The 24,363-nt window shown below is 43.7% G+C and overlaps 1 protein-coding gene across 6 annotated transcripts in view; it reads right to left on the bottom strand.

Annotated features, from left to right (window-relative positions):
- NTRK3 (neurotrophic receptor tyrosine kinase 3) overlaps positions 1-24,363 on the bottom strand; it is a 1,004,345-nt gene that overhangs the window by 354,070 nt on the left and 625,912 nt on the right. For all 6 annotated transcript variants that reach the window (XM_033920393.1, XM_033920395.1, XM_033920396.1 and 3 more), the window contains exon 4: positions 5,075-5,143. In XM_033920393.1, coding sequence (XP_033776284.1) covers positions 5,075-5,143 — 69 coding nt within the window. The remainder of the gene's footprint in view (positions 1-5,074; positions 5,144-24,363) is intronic.

Genomic DNA, 24,363 nt, shown 5'->3' with positions numbered 1-24,363 from the left:
CACCAAGAGCAAGAAGTTTAATTCTCAATGATTTATGTTGAAGCTAAGGTGGTTTAAATTACATTCCAGTTCTTTATTTTTGTCAGCTTTCATCCGGGGAGGGGGAATTGATTATAGGATGAAAGTGATAGATTTTTTTTTAATAATATATGGATTAGAATTTTAACAATTGTGAATTATTTATTATAAGAATATATTTTTATTTATTATTTTATTATATATAATATATATATATTATATTTATTATTTGTTATATCTTTTTAATAATTTATATGTATTTTTACTCTATTTCTTTAATAAAATGTTTGAACATAAATAAGGGGGGTAAGGAGGGGGGATGGGGAAGGGAGAATGGGAATGAGGGGAATGTATAGAGTTATGAGGAGGGTAATATGGAAATATATTTTGGAGGAATGATATAAATATGTATGAAATTAGTATTGTGAATATAATTATATTGAACATTATATTATATTATTGTATACTTAATTGATTCCTTCAATAAAATGTTCTAAATTAATTATATGGAAAGAAAAGCAAACAGTTAAAATATGAAAGACAAAAACAAGGATCAATGACATTTTTAGCTCTTCATAACAAATATTACTGAAGAATTACTGCACTAACTTCAAAAGATCCATAAAAGTCTTAAAGATTGAGGGTGGTGATATTGCATTTAATTTGTGGTTAATCATAGAAACATGATGGCAGATAAAGGCCAAATGGCCCATCCAGTCTGCCCACCCATAGTAACCATATCAATATTTCAGTAGGCTATAGCGTGAGGACCTCAGATGCCTGACAGAGATGCTATCAGACGTCCCAAAGAGGATCTGAGAGACTGCATTAAGCTGATGGCCAGCAAGCATTAGTCACACTTGATCCTCCTAGGATAGATAAATATGAAGTAATATATCAGTAGCCACAAAGTAGTTTTCTGAATAAAGAATGCTCTTCTCAGAAGAAGGAATTCTCCAATGCAAGAGGTCACAGTAAGGAACATTATAGGGGATAGAAGGTCTTGGATGCATAAAATTGTTTTCTGGAGGAAAAAGATAGACATATGGTAAGACAGAAAAAGCTTAGCATATGTTCAGAGGAAAGAAGATGGTAATGAAGCACTTTGGTAACCTGCACAAGCTACAATCAGGGGTGATACATAACAATCACCACTTTACAAAATAACAAATAAAAATAAAACAAATAATGAGAAATAAGAAAATACCATTTTATTGGACTAATCCCCGTAAGCTCGGTCCCCATTCCCGCAAACCACCTGATTCCATCCACACAAGCCTTGAATTGTTTTATATTGAACTTATTATATTAAAGTATAAAAAGAAACAATATTCTGTAAAATTGTCAATTTATAAATCAGCACCTTCTCCCCACTCTCTCTTCCCCATTTACCTTCAGCGTCCTCAGCCCACTCTCTCTCGACTTTCCTTCAGCGCACGCACATAAAAACAAGCAAGTAATTTTATCATTTTCATTCTATTCATTCATAGAAATTAAAGTCTAAATAATGCCAGTCACATAACAAAACATGATTTTACAAAAATAATTCCCTGCACAGTCAAGCCTGCAAGGATTACTAGATGTCTTTCATCAGCTCCCCTCCCTCCCTCCCCCATACCTTCGTGGCCAAGTCAAAATGATCTACCAACAATAAAATTTTAAAAACACAAAGCACACTGTACGCAAAGAAAATGTTAATTATCATTTATATATTCCGCGGGTTTTCAAAAAGGTCAAGGCAGATGACTTTATGCAATGTCACCTCAGTAACAGCTATACAAAAATAGACAAATATACCCCTCCCTTTTTACTAAACCGCGATAGCGTTTTTTAGCGCAGAATGTGCTGAATGCCCCATGCTGCTCTCAACGCTCATAGGCTCCCTGCGCTAAAAACTGCTATTGTGGTTTAGTAAAAGGGGGCCAATAGTGCAAAATATAGACAGCATATATAAATTCTCAAAACGGACACATTTTGATCACTAAATTGAAAATAAAATCATTTTTCCTACCTTTGTTTGGCAATTTCATCAGTCTCTGGTTGCACTTTATTCTTCTGACTGTGCATCCAATATTTCTTCCCTTCTTTCAGCCTCCTGTATGCTTCCTCTCCTCCAGACCACATTCTCTCCCCCAACTTTTTCTTTCTTTCACCCTGCCCCCTTCTTTCTTTCTCTCTCCATGCCTCCTTTCTTTCTGTATGTCTGTCTTTCTCTCTCTTAGTGCCCCATTTCTTTCTTTGTTTCACCCTGCCCCCTTCTTTCTCTCTCCATGTCCCCTTTCTTTCTCTATGTCTGTCTTTCTCTCTCTCTCCATGCCCTCTTTCTTTCTCTCTGTCTTTCTCTCTCTCTCTCCGTGCCCCATTTTTTCTTTTTCTTTGTTTCACCCTGCCCCCTTTCTTTCTGGCCTCCTGTCGTTCCCCCCCCCCCCATTTCTTTCTTTCTCTCTCCCCTCCCCTATGCCACCGCCATTGGGAAAATGCTGCCACCGCCGCTGGGGAATAGGCTGCCACTGCCGCCATCAGGAACAGGCCGGTTCCGAGTTCGCCCTGCTTCTCTTCCCCGTGGGGCCGACCAACTCTTTGCTGCCCGACATCAATTCTAAAGTCAGAGATGACGTTCTGAGCCAGCCAGGTAGCGATTGGCTGGCTCAGAACGTCCTCTCCGACGTCAGAATTGACATCGGGCGGCGAGAGTTAGTTGGCCCTGCAGGGAAGAAAAGAAGGGAGAACTCGGCCGGCTTGTTCCGATGACGGCAGTGGAAGCCTTTTCCCGGCGGCAGCCTATTCCCCGGTGGGTGGCCAGCTGTGCACCTCCTTGGGGCGTGCACTCTGGGCGGACCGCCCCCCCTTGGTACGCCACTACTTGACAACTACCCCTCTGAGAAGCTCTAGGAAGGGGAAGGGGTAAAACGCGGACCTCGCGGTTTTAACTGCGTTCTTAAAAATCTGAGGTCCATGCCACTTTTAGTCTCAGCCTAGGGAGGGAAAGCATTAGGATCCGTCAGAGCTAAAGTATCCTAGAGGTCTGTCAGAGCCATAACTTATGCCGAGACTAAAAGTGGCATGGACCTCAGATTTTTAAGGACGTGCAGTTAAGATCCGCGAGATCCGTGAGGTCCTTATTTTACCCCTTCCCTCTAGGAAGCATGTAGTGTGATTTTGGAGCTGTTAAACCAGACGATTGTGGTGTGGATGGTGAGTTGGATTCAGTGGCATAGTAAGGGAGGAGTGGTCCTCCCCAGGTGCTGTCTTGGTGGGGGCGCTGGCACCCATCCTCCTCTCTGTCCCTCCTTCTTAACCCCTCCCACCACTGCTGTGTACATGTGCCCCTTCCCTTCCGCCAAACCTCTTTAATTTTTCCAACATGAGCTGCATCACGAACTTGCTGCCTGGATCAGCGTCGGCTCTCTCTGATGTCATTTCCGGGTCCCACGTCTAGAAAGTGATGTCAAAGAGAGCGAAGACATGATATGGGCAGCAAGTTTGTGATGCTGCCTGCGCCCAGGAAAATTAAAGTGGTACGGGTCAAGGGAAAGGGGGGTGCGCGCTCAGCAGGGAATGGGGACGGAGAAGAGGCGCCACTCACTCTCGCTCCGCCACGGGTTGGATTAATAAGACTCAAGGGGACCTCCAACTGGAACTGGAGCTCAGTTTGTCAAGGCACTCCATTGGATGTTGATGATGGGGTTTTACATATATTAGACGGTTCATAGTCAGTCGTGCGCGAGACACCAGCGCGCTGACAATCGAGTGCTGACAATTCAGCACAAGACACCAGCGCGCAGCGGGAAAACATAGTTTTAAAGAGCTCCGAAGCGGGGTGTGAATGGGAAACACCCCCACTTTACTGCAGTGTTCGCGCTGCTGTTGGGGGAGGGCTTGGGGGGTTGGAACCCTCCATTATAGAGAAAATGGAACTTTTTCCGATTTTTTTCGGGAAAAGTTCAATTTCCTCTATAATGTAGGGGATTGCACCCCCACACAGTATGCAGTAAAGTGGGGGGTTTCCCCCCACACCACCTGTCGGAGCTCTTTAAAACTAAGTTTTCCCGCGGCGCGCTTGTGTCTTGCGCCAAATTGTCAGCGCTCGATTGTCGGCGCGCTGGTGTCTGGCGCGCGATTGTCCCGTCACCTATTAGACAGGTTCATATTTTGTACCTGGAGCAACGGACTGCTCATTGACTTGCCCAGAGTCAAGAGGAGCAGCTGGGGGATCAAAACTGCAACCTCAGGGGGCAGAGGCAGCAGCTGTAACCACTGGGCCACACCTCCACTCCTCTAGAATATTTATAGTTGCCATATCACTTGTACGGCTCAGACTTCATTCCGTGTCTTAATATCAATAAAACGGTGTCAGGTCAAAAGCATGCCGGGACAAAGACACGCCCAGACAATTGAGCGCAGCGTGCGCCGCCGCACCACTCTAAATTACTGTTTTTAGTGCTCCGACGGGGGGGCGTTGGGGGAACCCCCCCACTTTACTTAATAGACATCGCGCCGCGTTGTGGGAGCGTTGTGGGGGGTTGTAACCCCCACATTTTACTGAAAACTTCACTTTTTCCCTGTTTTTAGGGAAAAAGTTCAGTTTACAGTAAAATGTGGAGGGTTGCAACCCCCAAACCCCCCATAACGCCGGCGCGATGTCTATTAAGTAAACTGGGGGGGTTACCCAACAAAACCCCCTGTCGGAGCCCCTAAAAACTGCAATTTAGAGTGGCACGGTGCTGCGCTCAATTGTCGGCGCGCGCTTTTGTCTTTCGCGCCGTTGTCTATGAACCCAATAAAACTATGGCCAGTAGCATCCAAAACGACGCCTGTACTTTTTCCCGACTAGTTTTGCCTTAAGCTGTGGCTGAATTAGCAGAAAATGCACTCGTTAATTTAACAAATGAAGGGTCGAGAAGCACTGAACAGCCTAATCGGACCAGGGCCGCCATTTTACTCGCTGGCCTCCTATGTTCAAAAGGGTCCTCTTTTCATGATTTCATTCCTCGGGGTTCCGAGTTCACAACCTTCCATCCTGCTTTATCAGATACGGCAAAGACTGTCTACTTACAGCTCAAAAAGGCTCAAGGTCTGAAAGAGTTGCCATGACAGCGTGGTGAGTCGATTACCAGAGAGGTCTCTGCAAATAAAAAAAAAAACAAAACAAAACACAAATGTCAGTTTAGAGACTGTGTTCATCTACACAGGATCTGAGCGATTTCATTGGCACTTTCATGACATGAAGCTTATATTTACATGGAGTGCATCTTTAAACTCCCAGCGGTAAATGTTTAGTTGCTGAGGTCAGCATTTTGCCGATCGCCTCCAGGGTTATTCTTCTATATTCAATTCCAGGCCATGCACAGTTCAGCATTGAATATCCAGTGACGGTTAACATTTAGGGCCCCTTTTACGAAGTCACGGTAGCGATGCTGCCACGGAAAATGTGCCAAAGCTACTGCGGCTTTGTAAAAGGAGCCCTTAGCCGGTTAAGTTGATATTCAAAACTTACCACGACTATTAATTATTTCTATAGCGCTACCAGATGCGCGCAGCGCTTAGCCGGTCGTGGGTGGCCGCATAAAGACAGGACTGTGTTTTATGCAATCCCATCTATGCGGTGAATCTAGCAGCACAACGCTTTTTGGTTTGAGGGGACCCTCAAGCGCTGCCCTAGCCCCACCAGGATCATGTGGAACAACGACTCCCCCACCTACCTTAACCAGTCGCTGTAATTTTAAATCTTCAGACAGCCGTCGAGCAGAGTCAACAAGCAGGCCTGCCCCAGAAAGTCTACATTCTACAGTGATGCTGTGTGGCGGCTGCCCGCAGATTTAAAATTCCAGCGGCCGGGAGGAGGTGGGTGGGAGAATAGAGCCATAATTGACTCTTCTGACCACCAATTTTTTGGGGAAGGCCATTGACCCTCGGACCGAGGCTTTGGGCTAGTCCACCCTCAGTGAGCCAATTCCAGTGTCCCTCCCTGATGAAGGGATGAAACTCGAGTCGGGGAGACTGGGATTATTGGAAGAAAAGTTTGATAAAGCTAAATTATAGTTTTTTACACGTGATTTAAGACGCACAGCCACGATTGAGGATTAACGACAAACAACGCTCCACCCGATTCAGATAAGTACATAATCATTAGAACAGTATCTGTTTAACAAGGGTGGTCAGGGGACAGGTGAAGGCGATGATGGTTCCCTTGTTAACCTCAATTTAGTGACTTCACTATATGCAAGGTTATAAGGTCTGAGCACTTCACTTTAATATAGAAAATTTTTTTTAAATATCGTGATTATTACCCAACTAGAGCTGTGATTATAATAGTATAAATTAACATTCATCACAGGATACTCTAATTTATCTCCCTATAAAATAGACAGACCCATTTCTTTAATAAGACATTAACTGTTTTTTTTCTGTGGCCTTCCAAGTACCTACAAATCCAAAATGTGGCCCTGCAAAGGGTTTGAGTTGGAGACCGCTGCTCTACTGGATAGACGTTAAGGGCTCACGCACTACCCCCCTGCCTCGTGCCTTTGAGGAAAATACAAAATATTTTTTTAGTGTGTGGTGTACGCATGCAAAATGGCACGAAGGTACAGTAGATGCAGGGGTCCCTTTTGTGGGCTGCTCTATTTGTAGTGCGTGGGTTTCCCCGTGTGCTGAGGCCGCTTTTTAGCGTGACTCATGGCCGCAATTTGTTTTTCTTTTTTTTCCCCTATTAATGGCCATAAACCAATTTTGAAAAAAGTGCACGACCATTAACGTATCAGCCTTTGCTGTCACCTATTTTCTAGGTGGCAAGGGCTCCTGTGTTAATTCTGCGCTAATCGTTACGCACACAGCAATGCCCACATGCTAACCGATTAGTGCATGGAATCCCTACTCTCAATCCCAGTGCTAAAAATAAAAAGTAGCTGGTGTTTTGTGAGGTTTACACATTCAAAGCTGTTTATATATTTTATCAAAAACAACAAATAGGAGCACTATAGACTTAAAACCACTTTATAAACCACCTGAAGGAGCTCAGAACCATGAGATGGTGTAATGAACACGACCAGGGTAAAACTCTGATTCATGTTTCAAATGTCTTTCATTGCTCCCTTTTGGAGTTGTTTATAAAGTTGTTTCATATTGCGTAAAAAAATAATTTAAATAGAAGTGCAAAAGTGTTTCACTAATTCACAACAGCTTTCTTATATTTTAAACTTTGAACTTAGTCTATTTGAAAAAACTCAAGGTAAGTAAAAGTTATCTTTCCGAAGCAGAATCTTTATATATATTTATATATTTTAGTCAGGTACCTAGTGCAATGAAGTGTTAAGCAGCTGCAGTGGGAATTGAACTCACAACCTCAGGGTGTTGAGGCAACAACTCTAACCACTAGGTCACACCTGAGCATGTCTGGTAGCTCTGGATTCTAAGCAGTGCTGATCGGTAAAATGGGCCCACAGTATGCTCCCTTTACAATACAGGTGCCTATGTGCCAGAAACCCGCAACAAGCATGATGCCAGCCGCAGAAACCCAGAGAGAACATATAACCTAGCTTCGCGGGGAGAAAATCTTTAAAACTCACCAGAGACTTTTCCATTCTATGGGGAAGAGAGACCAACTGATTTTCCCGCCAAAATTCAAATTTGTGACCAACTGACTTTCCTGCCTCGGCTTTGAGGACCCGTTACATAAAAAGAAACTGCAGACCTCACAGCATACCCCGAAGGAAGCCACAGCACGATGACTGAAACATCGGTTCTACCTGACCAGACGCAGCAAGACCTGGAAACCCACAAGAAGCATATTTTAGCCTGTTCTAGTAAACGGGCCCCAAAGACAATAACACTCATATTATACAAGCCAATCTTCTGCCTGAATAAAAACCTATATCCTTAATAAAAGGGTGAGGGATTTATTGGTATTCTGAAAACAGCTTCCAGCTGAAAATAAAAACTGTTGTGTGTGTTGTATTTTTTTAAAATTTGCTTTTCCCTGAAGAATAACCACGAGCGTGCTAGTAATAGGTTTTCATATCCCTCCAAATCAAAGAGTCGGAATGAGGCAGTGAGAGAGAGAGATAATGTAAGGCTAGCATCGAGGGACCCGTTTCATTGACTTTGCTGTAACCAGCCTGGCACTGGGAGTTAACAACGGATTTTAGACCAACATCCACAGCTCTTCTTGCAGCCAGACTTGTAGTTCTGTTACAAAGAGGAGATTGGAGAGAGCTTCACAGTTAAAGTAGCGGTTGGTACATGAGTTTGGGAAAATAAAAAATCTGTGACAAGCTTTCAAAAGCCATCTCTTCATTGGATCAGTGAAAAAAAAAATAATAATCATAATGCAACTATCCTAGGTTTAAACAGATGAATTTGTGCCATTTAAACCCAGTCAAATGTCTGGTAAATCAGCCTCTGCGTTCGGTAAGTACCAAAAGGTATGGTACATGATAAAGAATTCAGTCTCTAATCTTTTAATTACTGTCATTACTACCTTTCTCTCTCCTCCGACTAAACAAGCTAATAGTTATTGAAGACTTTGAAAGGCTAAATACTCCCCATCCTCTTATGCAGAGCTATATTCCCTTCGCCTTTATAAAAAAAAATATTAAAAAACAGGATATGTATAATCAATATATTCTATTACACCTTACTGCATATGTTAAATATTAAACTAGTTCCCGCATTCCCAGAAGCGCAGTCTTCATTTGTGACTATTCCCAGACTTTATTTTTTTGCTACTGGTACTTGATGCACCCCCAAGTCGCTGACCTCAAATCAAGGCCCCCTTGTATAATAATAACAACATTATTCTTACATACAGGGCAGGATTAATTCATCGAGGGCCCCTAAGCACACAAGTACACTGGGCCCCCTGCCCCGCCTCACCCCACCATGCGCCCAGGCGGGAACAGGAAGCTGCGTCAGAGGGAAACTCTGGGCAAGCAGCACCGCTTGCACAATTACAGTTCCCGTTGCCTTTCTTACCCGCGTTGCTTGCTTGTCTTACTTTCCGTCAATCGGGGGGGGGGGGGGGGGGGAGGAGGGAGGGACGCATTGCCCATCGGTGCTGGAGGGGCCCATCGCCGTTTGGAAAAAATAATGTTGCTGCCCTCCTTCATCGGGCCCCCCTGACCATTTTGGGCCCTAGGCACGTGCCTACTTGGCCTATCCTGCCCTGCTTACATACCGCCAAAGCCATAATAGTTCAAGGCGGTTTACAGTAAGAGAAACTGGACAATCAGCGACATATAGAAATCATCAGAAATACATAATAGGCAAAAGAAATTAAAAACAATAAAACCTTAGGTTACAAATCGATCAAACAACTGTGTCTTTACTAATTTTCTAAAAGAGTGGTAAGATGAAACACATGTACTATTTTTACATAAGAACATAAGCAATGCCTCCGCTGGGTCAGACCTGGGGGTCCATCGTGCCCAGCAGTCCGCTCACGCGGCGGCCAAACAGGTCCAGGACCTGTGCAGTAATCCTCTATCTATACCCCTCTATCCCCTTTTCCAGCAGGAAATTGTCCAATCCTTTCTTGAATCCCAGTACTGTACTCTGCCCTATTACGCCCTCTGGAAGGGCAGAGTACAGTACTAGGGCCCAAAATGGTCAGGGGGGCCCGATGAAGGAGGGCATTAACATTGTTTTTTCCAAACGGCGATGGGCCCCTCCAGCATCGATCGGCAACGCGCGCCCCCCCCCCCCCCCCGGATTGACAGAAAGTAAGACAAGCAAGCAACGCGGGTAAGAAAGGCAACGGGAACTGTAATTGTGCAAGCGGTGCTTCTGGCCCAGAGCTTCCCTCCGACGCAGCTTCCTGTTACCCAACCAATCGTTCATTTTGCCTGCCTGAAAAGCAAGAGTTCCGTCCAGAAATCTCTTAAAATGACAGGCTTTTACTGTTGGGTAAGCAAACCAATGAATTCTGCGTGTGGACTTATTAAAACGGTCCAGGAGAAAGTGAGAAACCCGGTCGACTGGAGACATACCAAATATCGATTTGAAGCAAATACAGGCAAATTTAAACACAACTCTTGCCTCCATCGGCAACCAATATAATTTTTTTTATAATAGGGACTAATATGCTCCCATTTTTTTTCAGACCAAAAATCAATCGTATTGCTGAATTTTGAATAACTCAAAGTCTTTTAAGAGCTTTCTTGTAGGTTCCCAAGTAAATTATATTACAGTAATAAGAACATAAGAAGTTGCCTCCGCTGGGTCAGACCAGGGGTCCATCGCGCCCAACAGTCCGCTCCCGCGGCGGCCCATCAGGTCCATGACCTGTAAGTGATCCTTTTGCCTAAAACCCTTTAATCCCCATTTTTCTTCTATCTATACCCTTTCATGGCCCTTTCTCTACCTCTATATTTAAGACTGAACTAGCAAGTGAAACGATCTGCGTCAAAATATTTCTTAATGGTTCGGAGTTTCCATAAGACTGAGAAACATTTTCTGACTACCCCTTCCCCCCAAGAAAAACAAACAAACCAAAAAACAGCAGCTGCTACCAGATTGATTCTAAAGCAGCACCCGCTGTGAACATTTTGCTATAGACAAGTAGGCAGCCAGGGAGCCAAGGAGCCCAGAAGCAGTCGGCTAATTAAAAATTTACATACAGTTAAAGAAGAAAAATTAGGGTATGTAAGCGAATGCAGAAACACAGATTGAACACAGATAAAATTAGTGGTGTACCAATGGCCGGAGGGGGAGGGGGGGAGAACCACCCCGGGTGCACGCCCTAGAGGGTGCACAGCCAGCCAGGTCCGGAACCTCCTGGGACCTGAACTTCAGCATGGCTGCCGGTCCACCCCCGCGGCCAAGAAAAAGGCTAAGAAGCCGGCGAAAGCGTCCTTTCAGGAACACCCTCCCAATCTGGCTCTATCCCACCCCCTTCATGACGCTACCGTACAGCATTCTCAGCCATTGGTCGACCTTGTCTTGCCCCTTCCCTTCCACTGAACTTTTTAAAAATTTTCCAGGCAAGAGCAACCTGAAGAAATTGCTACCCTCGTTGTGACGGCTATCCCTCTGACATCACTTCCTAGGCGGGGGGGGGGGGGGGGGGCAGAAGTGATGTCAGAGGGAGACAACACTGATGTGGACAGCAAGTTCGTAATGCTGCTTGCACAGGGAAAATTAAAGAGGTACACGGGAAGGGTGCACTTGCGTGGCGCGGGTGGGTCGGAAAGGAGTGAGGAGGCAAATAGGAGGATGGGTGCCGGCACCCATACCAAGACCGTACCCGGGGCGGACTGCCCCCCCCATAACCCGCCAGCGTTAGCACACATACACACAAAACTGATAGATACATAGGGACTTGGGAGTTCTGATTGACAAGTCGTTGAAACCGTCCACACAATGTGCGGCGGCGGCAAAAAGGGCAAACAGAATGCTAGGAATGATAAAGAAGGGGATCACAAACAGAAGGTTATCATGCCGCTGTACTGGGCCATGGTACGCCCTCACCTGGAGTACAGCGTCCAGCACTGGTCGCTGTACATGAAGAAGGACACGGTACTACTCGAAAGGATCCAGAGAAGAGCAACTAAGATGGTTAAGGGGCTGGAGGAGCTGCCGTACAGCGAAAGATTAGAGAAACTGGGCCTCTTCTCCCTCGAACAGAGGAGATTGAGAGGGGACATGATCGAAACATTCAAGGTACTGAAGAGGATAGACTTAGTAGATAAGGACAGGTTGTTCACCCTCTCCAAGGTAGGGAGAACAAGAGGGCACTCTCTAAAGTTGAAAGGGGATCGATTCCGTACAAACGTAAGGAAGTTTTTCTTCTCCCAGAGAGTGGTAGAAAGCTGGAACGCCCTTCCAGAGGCTGTTATAGGGGAAAACACCCTCCAAGGATTCAAGACAAAGTTAGACAAGTTCCTGCTGAGCAAAAACGTGCGCTGGTAGGGCTAGTCTCAGTTAGGGTGCTGGTCTTTGACCAGAGGGCCGCCGCATGAGCGGACTTCTGGGCATGATGGACCACTGGTCTGACTCAGCAGTGGAAATTCTTATATTCTTATGAACAGATCCATTAATAAATGATTGATAGATAGATAGAATAATGTAATATTCCATCCAGCTAAAATTGAATTCCCAGCAACAGATGCAAAGAAGTTAAATTCCTAAAGAAATGAAACATTTTTAAAAGTTGTTCTTTAAGCTGAGAGCACAGCCCTGCTGGTAATATCCCTTCACAAAAGGTCATTCTTTTCTATATTGGGAAACAATATAGAGGAAAAAATTGAATTTTCTTGGAGATTGGGAACTAGAACCTGTCAAAGTTAATAAAGAAATAAAAAGTATTCTTATCTTGTTATTCTAATCTAGGACAGGAAGAGAAATAAGCACTAGCTGGAACAGTTCCAGTTTTTTCTGGAGGGGGGTTCCCCCCAAATGAGATTGATTTTTTTAACCCCTCACTTACCACCTCATGAGTGAACCAAAACACTCAACGGCTTTCATTTCTGCTTGTCATGGCATCCAAAGACTTTAGCGATCCCTGCTGAGTTCAATAAGGCAAGATTATATTCATTATATTTAACTTTAACAAATTGCTCTTGGCGTTTCAGGAGAGCAGTGCAAAGAGAGAGAAGGGGGGGGGGGGGGCGGGATAGAGAGAGAATTTCGAACTGCCGACACAAAACAAATTCAACACAAGATACATTATTCTATACAGGGCTAGAATAATGAATGTTTTCATGACCTCATTTGCTTGGCTTTCTCTTTTACAGGTTTTTTTTTTGTGTGTGTGTGTTAAAATAATGTTCCTTTTCATTTAGAGGAAATCAGGGTCAAGCGACCTTACTTTAACATACTGAAAGATAATGACTGTAGACGGAATCTGTCCAGCACTCACTTAAGGAGTAGCACAAACCATGACGTTATATGCATGGGAATGGAAAGATATTTGTAATTCAAGGCTAAATTGGTCAGCAAACAAGTTCTATCACATCCATTTCATTGGTGTCTAGCTTTCAAGAGTTATACGTACTCTCTTCCTCAGATCAAGGAAGACACAACTGTTAACTTTAAGTCGCCTTAAGCCTACCTAGGTATGAGCGACACAGAAATAGAAGATTACATTAGATTAACAGTACAGTCATCTAGGTCTATTCCTTTATGGAAAAGGTAGTGGATGTATTGAATAGCCTCTCGGTGGAAAAGATGGAGGCCAAGGCCTAGATTCTATAAATGGCGTCTAATATGTAGATGTTGAGGAGCGTAAGTTGGGTGCTGAAGCCATGAAACTTACAAGATATTTCACACTTTTCTTGACACTTTTCGTTTCAATGAGGCAAATGCATCTAGCAAATGGGCACAATTATAAGGGAACCAAGCCATTGTGACATCACCGATGAGTTTGGCTTTTAGGCACTGGCGGAATGAGGCATTATGACATCACAATCTCAGCTCTGGAATGTTGCTACTCTTTGGGTTTCTGCCAGGTACTTTGGACCTGGGTTGGCCACAGATGGAAATAGGGTACTGGGCTTATATTCTTGTGTGAGCCAAGTATAGGACAATCGAGCCATTGTGACATCACCGATGAGGTTGGCTCTTAGGCACTGGTGGAATGAGGCATTATGACATCACAATACAAAGGGCTGCAGTAAAGTTCTCAGCCCAACCACGAAGAGAATGATGTGGCGCCATGAAACTTACAAGTTATTCCACACTTTTCTTGACACTCTTCGTTTCAACGAGGCAAATGCATCTAGCAGACAGGCACAAGTATAGGGGAACCAAGCCATTGTGACATCGTTGGAGGAACGAGGCATTATGACATCACAATACGAGGAGCCGCTGAAAGGTTCTCAGCCCAACCAAGAAGAGAATGATGTGGCGCCATGAAACTCACACATTAATCCATACTTTTCTTGACACTTTTCGTTTCAGTGAGGCAAATGCATCTAGCAAATGGGCACAAGTATAGGGAAATCAAGCCATTGTGACATCATCAATGAGGTTAGCTCTTAGGCATTAGTGGAATGAGGCATCATTACATCACTATACGAGGAGCCGCTGAAAAGTTCTCTGCCCAACCAAGAAGGGAATGATGTGGAGCCATGAAACTTACAAGTTATTCCACACGTTTCTTGTCACTTTTTGTTTCCATGCAGCAAATTCATCTAGCAAAGGGACACAAGTATAGGGAAACCAAACCATTGTGACATCACCGATGAGGTTGGGTTTTAGGCATTGGTGGAATGAGGCATTATGACATCACAATACGAGGAGCCGCTGAAAGGTTCTCAGCCCAACCAAGAAGAGAATGATGTGGAGCAATGAAACTTAGAACTTATTCCACACTTTTCGTTTCAATGATATGAAAAGTGTCAAGAGAAATGCGGAATAACTTGTACGTTTCATGGCTCTACATCTTTCTCTTCATGGTTGGGCTGAGAACCTTTAATCAGCCCCTTGTACTTAGCGCCAGGATCTGCAGTTGTGCGCTAAAAGAATTTTGTGCACATCTTAATATAACAACAACTATATAGAGCGGCATGCAAATCCGAATTGGCGCCAATTTCTGCCAATAATTGTCAGCACCCAATTCTTGGCAGTAATAAGCTCATTACTCAATTACATTGCGTATGCAAATTGGGTGTGTCCAAATTTGCATACACAGCTTTACGCACCATATATAGAATCCAAGGGATAGTTTTTTATACGTCATTATTTTAATGTTTTTAGGTCTTAAGACCAGTGGCATAGGAAGGGGGGGTGCGGACCAACCTTCGCACCGTCTTGACAGAGGCACCGGTGCCTCTCCCCCTCCCCCTCATACTTCTTGAAATGTTTGCCAGGGCAAGCAGCATGTTCCATCCCCTGCTCATGCCAGCCTCGTATCCCTTCTGACATCACTTCCTGGTTGCGAGACCAGGATGTGACATCAGAAGGGAGCGGAGGCTGGCTTGAGTGGGAGGTGGAAGATGGCAATTGCGTCAGCAAACATTTCAAGAAGTATGTGAGGGTGGGGGTGGGGAAGAATTGGGGGGAGCATAGCACAGTAATGTCGGACACTACCATCCCAGGTGTAGGGTTACCAGACGTCCGGATTCCCCCAGAGATATCCTCCTTTCGAGGACACGTTCGGAGGTCTGGACGGCTTTTCAAAACCTGGCACTTTGTCCGGGTTTTGGAAAGCTTCCCCCGAAATTGTGTGGAGCAAGAGGGCATCCACACATGCACGGTGACATCGCGCGCATGTGACATCATCGCGTCCCATCCGTGCATTCATGGATGCCCTCTTGCCCTAACAGATCAAGCAGCGGGGGTGGGGCTAGGGTAGGATTAGGGCGGGATTAGAGGCAGGACTGGGGCGTAACTGGGGGGGGATGGGTGGCCTGGGGGGCGGGGCTAAGGGACCGGATTTTACGAATGTAAAATCTGGCAACCCTACCCGGGTGCCTCTCTCCCTCACCACGCCACCGCTTAAGACTGTCTGCATATCCATTATATGCTGGCAAAAGGGAGCAGACAGAGATAATGAAACAAATCCCTTCACAGTTGAAAATCCCATGTCTATCAGTGTCTGGATCCCCTTGTGGTAGGATGATGAAACGTTTCGTAACTGATTTCAAAATGTTTTCAGTTCTCATGCACTCATTTAAGTACTTTAATTGCAAAGTCATTAAGGGAATGATCTTTCGTGAATGCTCAGTTACTGAGCTGTCATTCAAGGGTTTTTTTTTCTGTCCTATATCTATGAAGATTGACACATTTTCTTAACTGTTGATTTTTTCACCAATGTCTCACACTTAATAGATTTAGCACTGGGTCATGTGCACTATATTCACAGCGAAGCATGACTGTGCACTTTTTATTTTCAAAGATAATTATGCAAAGGCTTCGTCAGACTCATTGCAGCAAATACAGGGAATTACCCGCACAGAATTGCTGAATCTATGGGATATAATCATTTTTTTTAACAAATATACGGGCAGAATAGCTTATAGACATTAGTGGATCTTCTGTCATCCAACTTGGGGGGGGGGGGGGGGAGTTGTTTAGGAGCTCTCCAGGGACAGAGAAATACCTAGTTTACCTGAATTTAAATGAGGTATTTGCCTGTCGATCTTATTCTGTACCCCCAAGTCAAGAGAGGATTTAGATCAAAGAGCAGTGGTGGGATTTGAACTGGGCACCCCAACATAGTGAGCCCAATGCCCTAATCCAGTGACTCTCAAACTACCCCCCCTCTTTTACAAAGGCGCATCAGCTGTTTAAGCCCATGCTAAACCCTAAAGCGTCCATAGACTTATAATGCATGGCACACGTTAGTAAAACTAGCCCTATGTGAACGAGGCTGAGACTGGTTTTCCTAAGTGTTGAACTAAGTTTTCTCTTTAATAAAATGCTGAATTATGTTTAGCTGTAGACCTAACTTATCTCATGTTCTAGCCTGCTTGCACTGGGTGTTTCAGCTTGAGCATTCTAGCTTCTTATGGCTATCTCAGCATAAACGACATGTAACAGAAAGATTGCAGGGCTTAGATAAGTGACCTGCTAGTGACTAGAGAATGACACGGTGACAAAATTCATCACCGTCCCCGTCCCTGCGGAAAACCGCGGGAAACCATCTTCATGTCATTCTTTAAGGAGAGAGGGAAGAATCAGAGTATGAATGGCCACAACCACTGATCCACAAGCTTTGCATTGAAGAATGCTGAGATTGAGCAGCAACATTCCAGAGCAGATATTGTGATGTCATAATGCCTCATTCCACCAGTGCCTAAGAGCCAATCACATCAGTGATGTCACAATGGCTTCATTATCCTTGGCTCCCATAAGAATCAGAGTATGAATGGCCACAACCACTGACCCGCAAGCTTTGCTTTGAAGAATGCTGAGATTGAGCAGCAACATTCCAGAGCAGATATTGTGATGTCATAATGCCTCATTCCACCAGTGCCTAAGAGCCAATCACATCAGTGATGTCACAATGGCTCCCATAAGAATCAGAGTATGAATGGCCACAACCACTGACCCTCAAGCTTTGCTTTGAAGAATGCTGGTGTAGAAGGACTGAGGCTGAAACAGACACTACAGAATGACAGTCTCTGGTATCCAGAGCAGATATTGTGATGTCATAATGCCTCATTCCACCAGTGCCTAAGAGCCAATCACATCAGTGATGTCACAATGGCTTCATTATCCTTGGCTCCCATAAGAATCAGAGTATGAATGGACATAACCACTGACCCTCAAGCTTTGCTTTGAAGAATGCTGGTGTAGAAGGACTGAGGTTGAAATAGACACTAGAAAATGACATGGGATTATTTCCCGCGGTTATCCGTGGGGATGGGAACGGTGATGAATTTTGTCATCGTGTCATTCTCTACTAGTGACCTGCTAGTGTGAGCTTAGGACCACTGATTGTTAAGAAAAGTAACACGTGAAAGAACAAGCTTCGATCCCGTATAGGGAGGAGCACGGCCAAATCGGCCGAAGCCGGAGCGGAAAAGATGGGAGGGGGGAGGGGGAAGGAAGGAGAAAGAAAGACCAATCAACGATGGAAGCGGGGTTGGGGGGGTTAGGAGAAGAGTGGGAAGCGGAAGGGAGGTCGCCCTTTCCAGGCGGCGATCCTGGGAGACAGACGCGGCTACCCTCACCTGAAAACCTTTTTCTTCCAACGGCCCATCTCCTGCGACTTCGCACTGCCCCGGCTACATGGCCCATCTCCAGTGACCCGGCTAACAGCGTGTACTCTCTCGCAGAGGCACGCTCGGCGTCAGGAGCGTCACCACGTTGACCTCCCCCTGAGCAGTGACCTGCTAGTGTGAGCTTAGGACCACCGATTGTTAAGAAAAGTAACACGTGAAAAGTTTTTCTAGAATTTAGTTGTATAGCCAGAAGAATGTATAAATATTTCTGTAACTTCCTGGTTTCGGGACTTCTGAAGCCAGCTTGGGGCTCAGGGGTTCGCATATGCTGAATAAAACATCTGCGCTTTCTTCAAGTCTCTAAGTTTTATGGCTGCCCAAAGTGAACTTTCACTATGTTCTGTGGCACAGTGGCATGCACCTAAGAGATTCTGGGTGTGCCACGAGAGATTCCAGAATTGTAAAAATGCCCTTCATAAGTATACACTAGAAGAGATGATTTGTTTGTCGCCTATGCAAGAGTCTGTCAACGTTATGAGCATCTGTGCGCGTAAGAACACAACCGCCCAGACAAGCATCATTCTTTGACGTAACTGGTTCTGAAAAACCAACATCAAGCAATTGTATTTGTAGTTTTTATGCAGTAGTTAGCCTAACCTGAGCCACAAAGCAGTCAAGGCTTTGTTACCGTTTGGATCTTATCTTTGCAAACCTGGATTTTCAGTTCCGACAAATTAAATCGAAAAAAACGACTGCAGATAGTGGATGATGAAATGTGTGTTTGCTTATCAACTGTGGAGCTGTGTTTTGAGTTAATTTGGACTCAGAACCAAGCACATCCATCATGTTGATTACAAATTCTATTCTTTCTATTTTCATTTCACCGTTGTTACAATTACCCAGACATAGCTTAAAGAACTTTAAAAAAATAACTCTCAATTTAAATTTGTTGTTGTTTTTAGCAAGTTTATAATTTCAATTATAACGTGCCACAAAAACATTTGCTCGGTTTAGTGTTCTAGAGCCCAAAACGTTTGAGAGCCTAATCACTAGGCTTCTCCTCCACTCTGGTTCAGAGCAATTCCTAGAGGAAAAGTCCGTAGTCTGTTATTAATACATGGCGGAAGCCTCTGCTTGCTCTGGATCGGTAGCATGGAATGTTGATACTCTTTGGGATTCTGGAATGTTGCTACTCTTTGGGGTTCTGGAATCTCGATACTCTTTGGGATTCTGGAATGTTGCTACTCTTTGGGGTTCTGGAATCTCGATACTCTTTGGGATTCTGGAATGTTGCTACTCTTTGGGGTTCTGGAATCTCGATACTCTTTGGGATTCTAGAATGTTGCTACTCTTTGGGGTTCTGGAATCTCGATACTCTTTGGGATTCTGGAATGTTGCTACTCTTTGGGTTTTTGATCAAGAACAGAGAGGGTATTAAGGATAATTCATATAATGCTTGCTTTGAAGAGTTTTTTTTGCACACATCAGTGTCTACCTTCCATTTTATGATTTAATATAACACTTCTATTGACTCACTACTTCTTATCATTCAAATGATACCCCATTTTAACAGCAAACTCACCCCGAAACAACTACAATAGGAGGTTGAAGTATTAGAAGCAATGTGCTAGTCTCAGTAACGAGACCTCTTATAACATGGATGTTTTTTCAAGTCTTCATCCTGAATTTATATAATGTAATCATTTACTTCAAAACCTCCTTCCTAACCATAACTTACAATTTATGATCTTTGTTTTAATAATTATATCAAAACCTAAAATCACTCATCGATAGATTTTTTAAAGAAGAAAAACAGCAACACTTATCTTAATGGCTTCCCAGCCAAAACCAACGTTGGAGGGCTATGAACTACCCAACGCTCAACTTCTTTTGGAGCATTTCAGCTATCAATCAGCCTTCATCGGGGGACAATATCACTGCTGTACCACTTCCAAGTTTACCAAAATCTTTGCCAGGTACTGGATTGGCTACCGTGAAAACGGGTTACCGAGCTTGATAGCTATTCTTATGTTCTATTTCCTTTCTTAAAAATAAGAAAGAAATACAAATACCAAACAAAAACTATGTTTGGGTCTGGTATAGACTTGATGCAGTCCAGAGGAAGGAGATGAAAATGGTGGTTTGAGGGGGGGAGGGAGGATGAGCCAAAAAAAATGTACAAAAAGAGAAGGGGTAGGGGTGATATGATACAGACATTTAAATATTTGAAAGGTATTAATATAGAACCAAATCTTTTTTTTTAAAAAAATGGTAAAACTAGAGGACACAAATTGAGGTTGTAAAGTAGTAGACTTAAGAGTAATGTTAGGAAATTATTTTTTCATGGCGATGGTGGTGGATGCCTTTACGAGGGAGGTGGTGGAGTGGAAAATGGAGACGGACAGAATTCAAAAAAGCACGGGATGAACACTGAGGATCTCTAATTAGAAACCAAATGACATTAATTGAATTGTTTAATTTGGAGTCGCTAATTCTATTGTGCTTAACTTCTGGGGGGGGTATGTGGGAGGGGAATGGGCAGGTCAAGGGCATGCCTAAGTGTGATATATGCAAGTTATAGAATACTTGACATTATATATGAAACTCCTGATAGTGGTCACAGTGGCCAATTTATACTACACTGGCAAGAGCAAGTTGGGTTCATTTCTGCCCCCATCACCCCATTGGATCACCTGAGTAGCCTCCTCTAATGGGGGAGACGGGGCTGGGTTAGGCTAGTCCTCGTACCAGGATCGTAGCAGGGAGGGGGATCGTAGCAAGTGTCAGCAGGCTGGGGTCGAGAATGGGATCCTAGCTGGTATCTGTGGGAGCTGGTGGGGGTCTGAAGATAGTGTCAGGAGAGGCTGGGAGGGGAGGGGGGATCAAAGCTGCTGTTATCAGAGGGTTGGGAAGTGGATCACAGCTTGCTACACTACTGGCTAACACCTGGATGTTATGTGGGTGTCAGCACCCACATAACTAACCAAGCAAAGGCAGGACTACTTTTTGTATGGTCCTACATGCCTGGTTACCTATGCAGGTACTGGCTCTGAGCATTGTCAGCATCTGCTTAACTTTCAGTTTCTCCCTGACTCCACCCCTTAACACCCCTGACTAAAAAAATTGCGGCTGTACTCACTTGAGGAAAGAAGAGAACAGGGAGATATGATTGAAACATATAAGTACATCACGGGACGTATCGAGTCAGAAGATGATATCTTCTGGCTCATGGGACCCTCGACCACCAGAGGGCATCCGCTGAAAATCAGGGGAGGGAAGTTTCATGGCGACTCCAGGAAGTACTTCTTCACCGAAAGAGTAGTGGATCATTGGAACAGACTCCCACTCCAGGTGATAAAGGCCAACAGCGTGACGGATTTTAAGAAAAAATGGGATACTCACGTGGGATCTTTAAGGGAGTAAATTCAGGGGAGGGGATACTTGGAACGGGCAGACTTGGTGGGCTATAGCCCTTTTCTGCCGCTTTTTTTCTATGTTTCTATGCCCGTGGTCAGTGGAACCATCCGATAAAGTACTCTGAAATATCAGCAGCTAAGCAGATGCAAGTGGTTTAAACAGGCCGCCGGGGGGGGGGAGGGGAGGGGTTCTTCTGCCCATTTAATTTGCTTTGAATATTGATCTGAATGTTTTTAGCCTTTGAAGAAGAGGGACTCAAGGTCAGCAAGGGTAACATCTAGTGGCTGGATTTAGAGGCCATTATTTATGATTTCCATGGCGACTGGCTTAAACCTCACTCCTAAATGATTAGACGAGGAAAAGTGGAAGGGTGTGTCTATTCCTATAGGAAAAAAAGAAGTCTCCGTGTACTTATGAACGAAGGCTCATGGTTTTGAGATCCCAGCACTGCTTCTGAATGAGCATGGAGGAAAAAAAACCCCCAGAAAGGAACCAGCTAGTCCAAAATAACAGCAGTAAAATAACCTTCAAAGCAGGATATTTACTTTCAATGCAACCTTATTCTGTGCATGTCTGCAGAATTTAAGGTAGAATACAATCTATCAGAACCCATTCCGATTTCTTTCTCCATGCGCAGATCTCCCACAGCTCACCGGAGGGAGTCCAGAAATTTCTCTGACATTTTCCTTGAGAGGCAGGTTTCAGTGACTATATTTAGTTTTCTTATATTTTATTTTTTATCGGAGCCGGTGCATATAAAGCAAAAGAACCTCAGCATAATTCAGTAATCATTATACCCAGCTGTTCGCAGATGCCATGCATGGATCTCATGTGGCATGCTAAAAATCAATGTGTATTGTAAATTTATATGCATACACCACTATTCTGTACTCTCCACATTACAAACGTCACCGACGCTACAGAATACGAAAGAAAAAGCCTCAGTTCCAATGAGCCTACAACGTATGGAACAACATACGGATTTATTGTTTAAGAAATGTATCTCTGTGCTTTCATTTACTGGTCCAGTCTTCTATCTTAAGTATTCTCAATTATTGTAACATTATATATCTAGGTGCTTACAAGAAAATTCTCAAAAAATTGAGAGTGATTCAGAATACTGCCGTTCGCCTCATTTTTTGGTTTACAAAAATGGGAGCATATCACTCCTTTTTATTTGAAACTCCATTGGTTGCCAATAGAGTCGAGAATTCTGTTCAAATTTTCCTGTATTTGCTATAAATCAGTTTCGGGTTTGTTACCAGGTTATCTTGTGTCTCATTTTTCTTTGAGTCACGCCAAAAAGACTTGTTTTCATATCCCCCCCATATCCCCCCATAAAATTCCTGTCATTATAAGAAGTTCCTTGAGAGAACCCTCTCATTTCAAGCCGCTAAATTGAATGTATGGCTTGGAAAAATGATTTTCGAGGTCTCTTCCTATCTTACATTACATTACATTACATTAGTGATTTCTATTCCGCTTGTGCCTTGCGGTTCTAAGCGGATTACAAGTTAGAAGACTGGAACATTTCCAGGAGTATTACAGTACATAGAGTCAAGAATGTATCATGTTACAATTGTTAGTCTGGAATATTTCCAGGAGAATAGAAAAACAAAGAGTGGATTTATAATAGGTTATTGTGATGAATAGAAATTATACAGTTGGGATATAGTTGTGGGTTGTACAATGTTGAAGGTGTTACTGTGGTAGTGGTGGTGATGTTCATGAGAGTATTTTCTAGTGCTGTAGTGAGGTTATGATGATGGGAAGTGTTTTTTGAAGAGATGAGTTTTGATTTCTTTTCGGAATATTTTAATGTCTGTTGATTTGATCAGTAGATTGGAGATGGTAGTGTCAATTTTTGCTGCCTGAGTTTAGAAAATTGTTAAAGACTCAACTCTTTGCATTTTGCTTCATTTTTTCAATCAAGTTCCATATATTCAACTTGATGTATTTGATCTGTTTCCATGTATTAACTTCTTTCCCTGCCATGCCGGTATTTTCTGCATTATATTGTAAATGCTTTCTGTCTTTATCTGTTTTTAAGTTCATTATTCTAATTTGTATTTTATCTGTATCCCATGTATTAGCTCACCTTGTTCTGAACCACCTAGAACTTTTTCGGTATGGCGGTATATAAGAATAAAATTATTATTATTCTTTGAGATTCTGTATGGAATGTTGCTACTCTTTGGGATTCTAGAATCTTGTTACTCTCTGGGATTCCGGAATCTTGCTTTTCTTTGAGATTCTGTATGGAATGTTGTTACTCTTTGGGATTCTAGAATCTTGTTACTCTCTGGGATTCCGGAATCTTGCTTTTCTTTGAGATTCTGTATGGAATGTTGTTACTCTTTGGGATTCTAGAATCTTGTTACTCTGGGATTCCGGAATCTTGCTTTTCTTTGAGATTCTGTATGGAATGTTGTTACTCTTTGGGATTCTAGAATCTTGTTACTCTCTGGGATTCTGGAATCTTGCTTTTCTTTGAGATTCTGTATGGAATGTTGCTACTTTTGGGGATTCTAGAATCTTGTTAACTCTCTGGGATTCTGGAATCTTGATAGGCTGGTATCTTAATGCATTCTGCTTCATTTTTTCAATCAAGTTCCATATATTCAACTTGATGTATTTGATCTGTTCTATGTATTAACTTCTTTCTCTGCCATGCCGGTATTTTCTGCATTATATTGTAAATGCTTTCTGGCTTTATCTGTTTTTAAGTTCATTATTCTAATTTGTTTTATCTGTATCCCATGTATTAGCTCACCTTGTTGTGAACTGCCCAGAGCTTTTTCAGTATGGCGGTATCTAATATAATAAAATGATAGGCCGCGCATGCGCACTAAAAAAAACGGGTTCCCTGATCCGTCGTGGAAAAACGACTGCGCATGCGCGCCCCTGGCTCTCACTGTGCACTATGCTCAAGCTTCCGCCACGGCTCCTCTCTCAAACCGCAGCAGGATCGAGAGAGGAGCTGCGGCGGGGGCTTGAGCATAAGCGCCACTGTTGTCCCCCTACCTAGCCGCGAGCCTGCGGCGGCCTTCCTCACCCAGCTCTCATGGCTGGTGCCCGGCGAACCCTAATGCTGACATTGAATCCAAGTAAACAACCAGGTTACCTAAAGAAACAAAGTTTCACGGTGCTTGGCCCGCCAAACAATTCCTGCCGTTGCCGAAATTTGGCTCACCGTTGCTTCCCTTCCTCCATCAGGTATTCAGCTCCGCCTATGTTAAAAGGAGCTGCTTTGAAATTGGAGCCCTGCTGCCACTGTAACACGTTCCCTCTGCCGCGGTCCCATGTCAGAGAAGGGGCGGGA

This window comes from Geotrypetes seraphini, chromosome 14, assembly GCF_902459505.1.
Source record: "Geotrypetes seraphini chromosome 14, aGeoSer1.1, whole genome shotgun sequence".
Lineage (NCBI taxonomy): Eukaryota > Metazoa > Chordata > Amphibia > Gymnophiona > Dermophiidae > Geotrypetes > Geotrypetes seraphini.
Note: the sequence above shows the minus strand (reverse complement) of the source record. Positions and strands in the feature narration are given on the sequence as shown.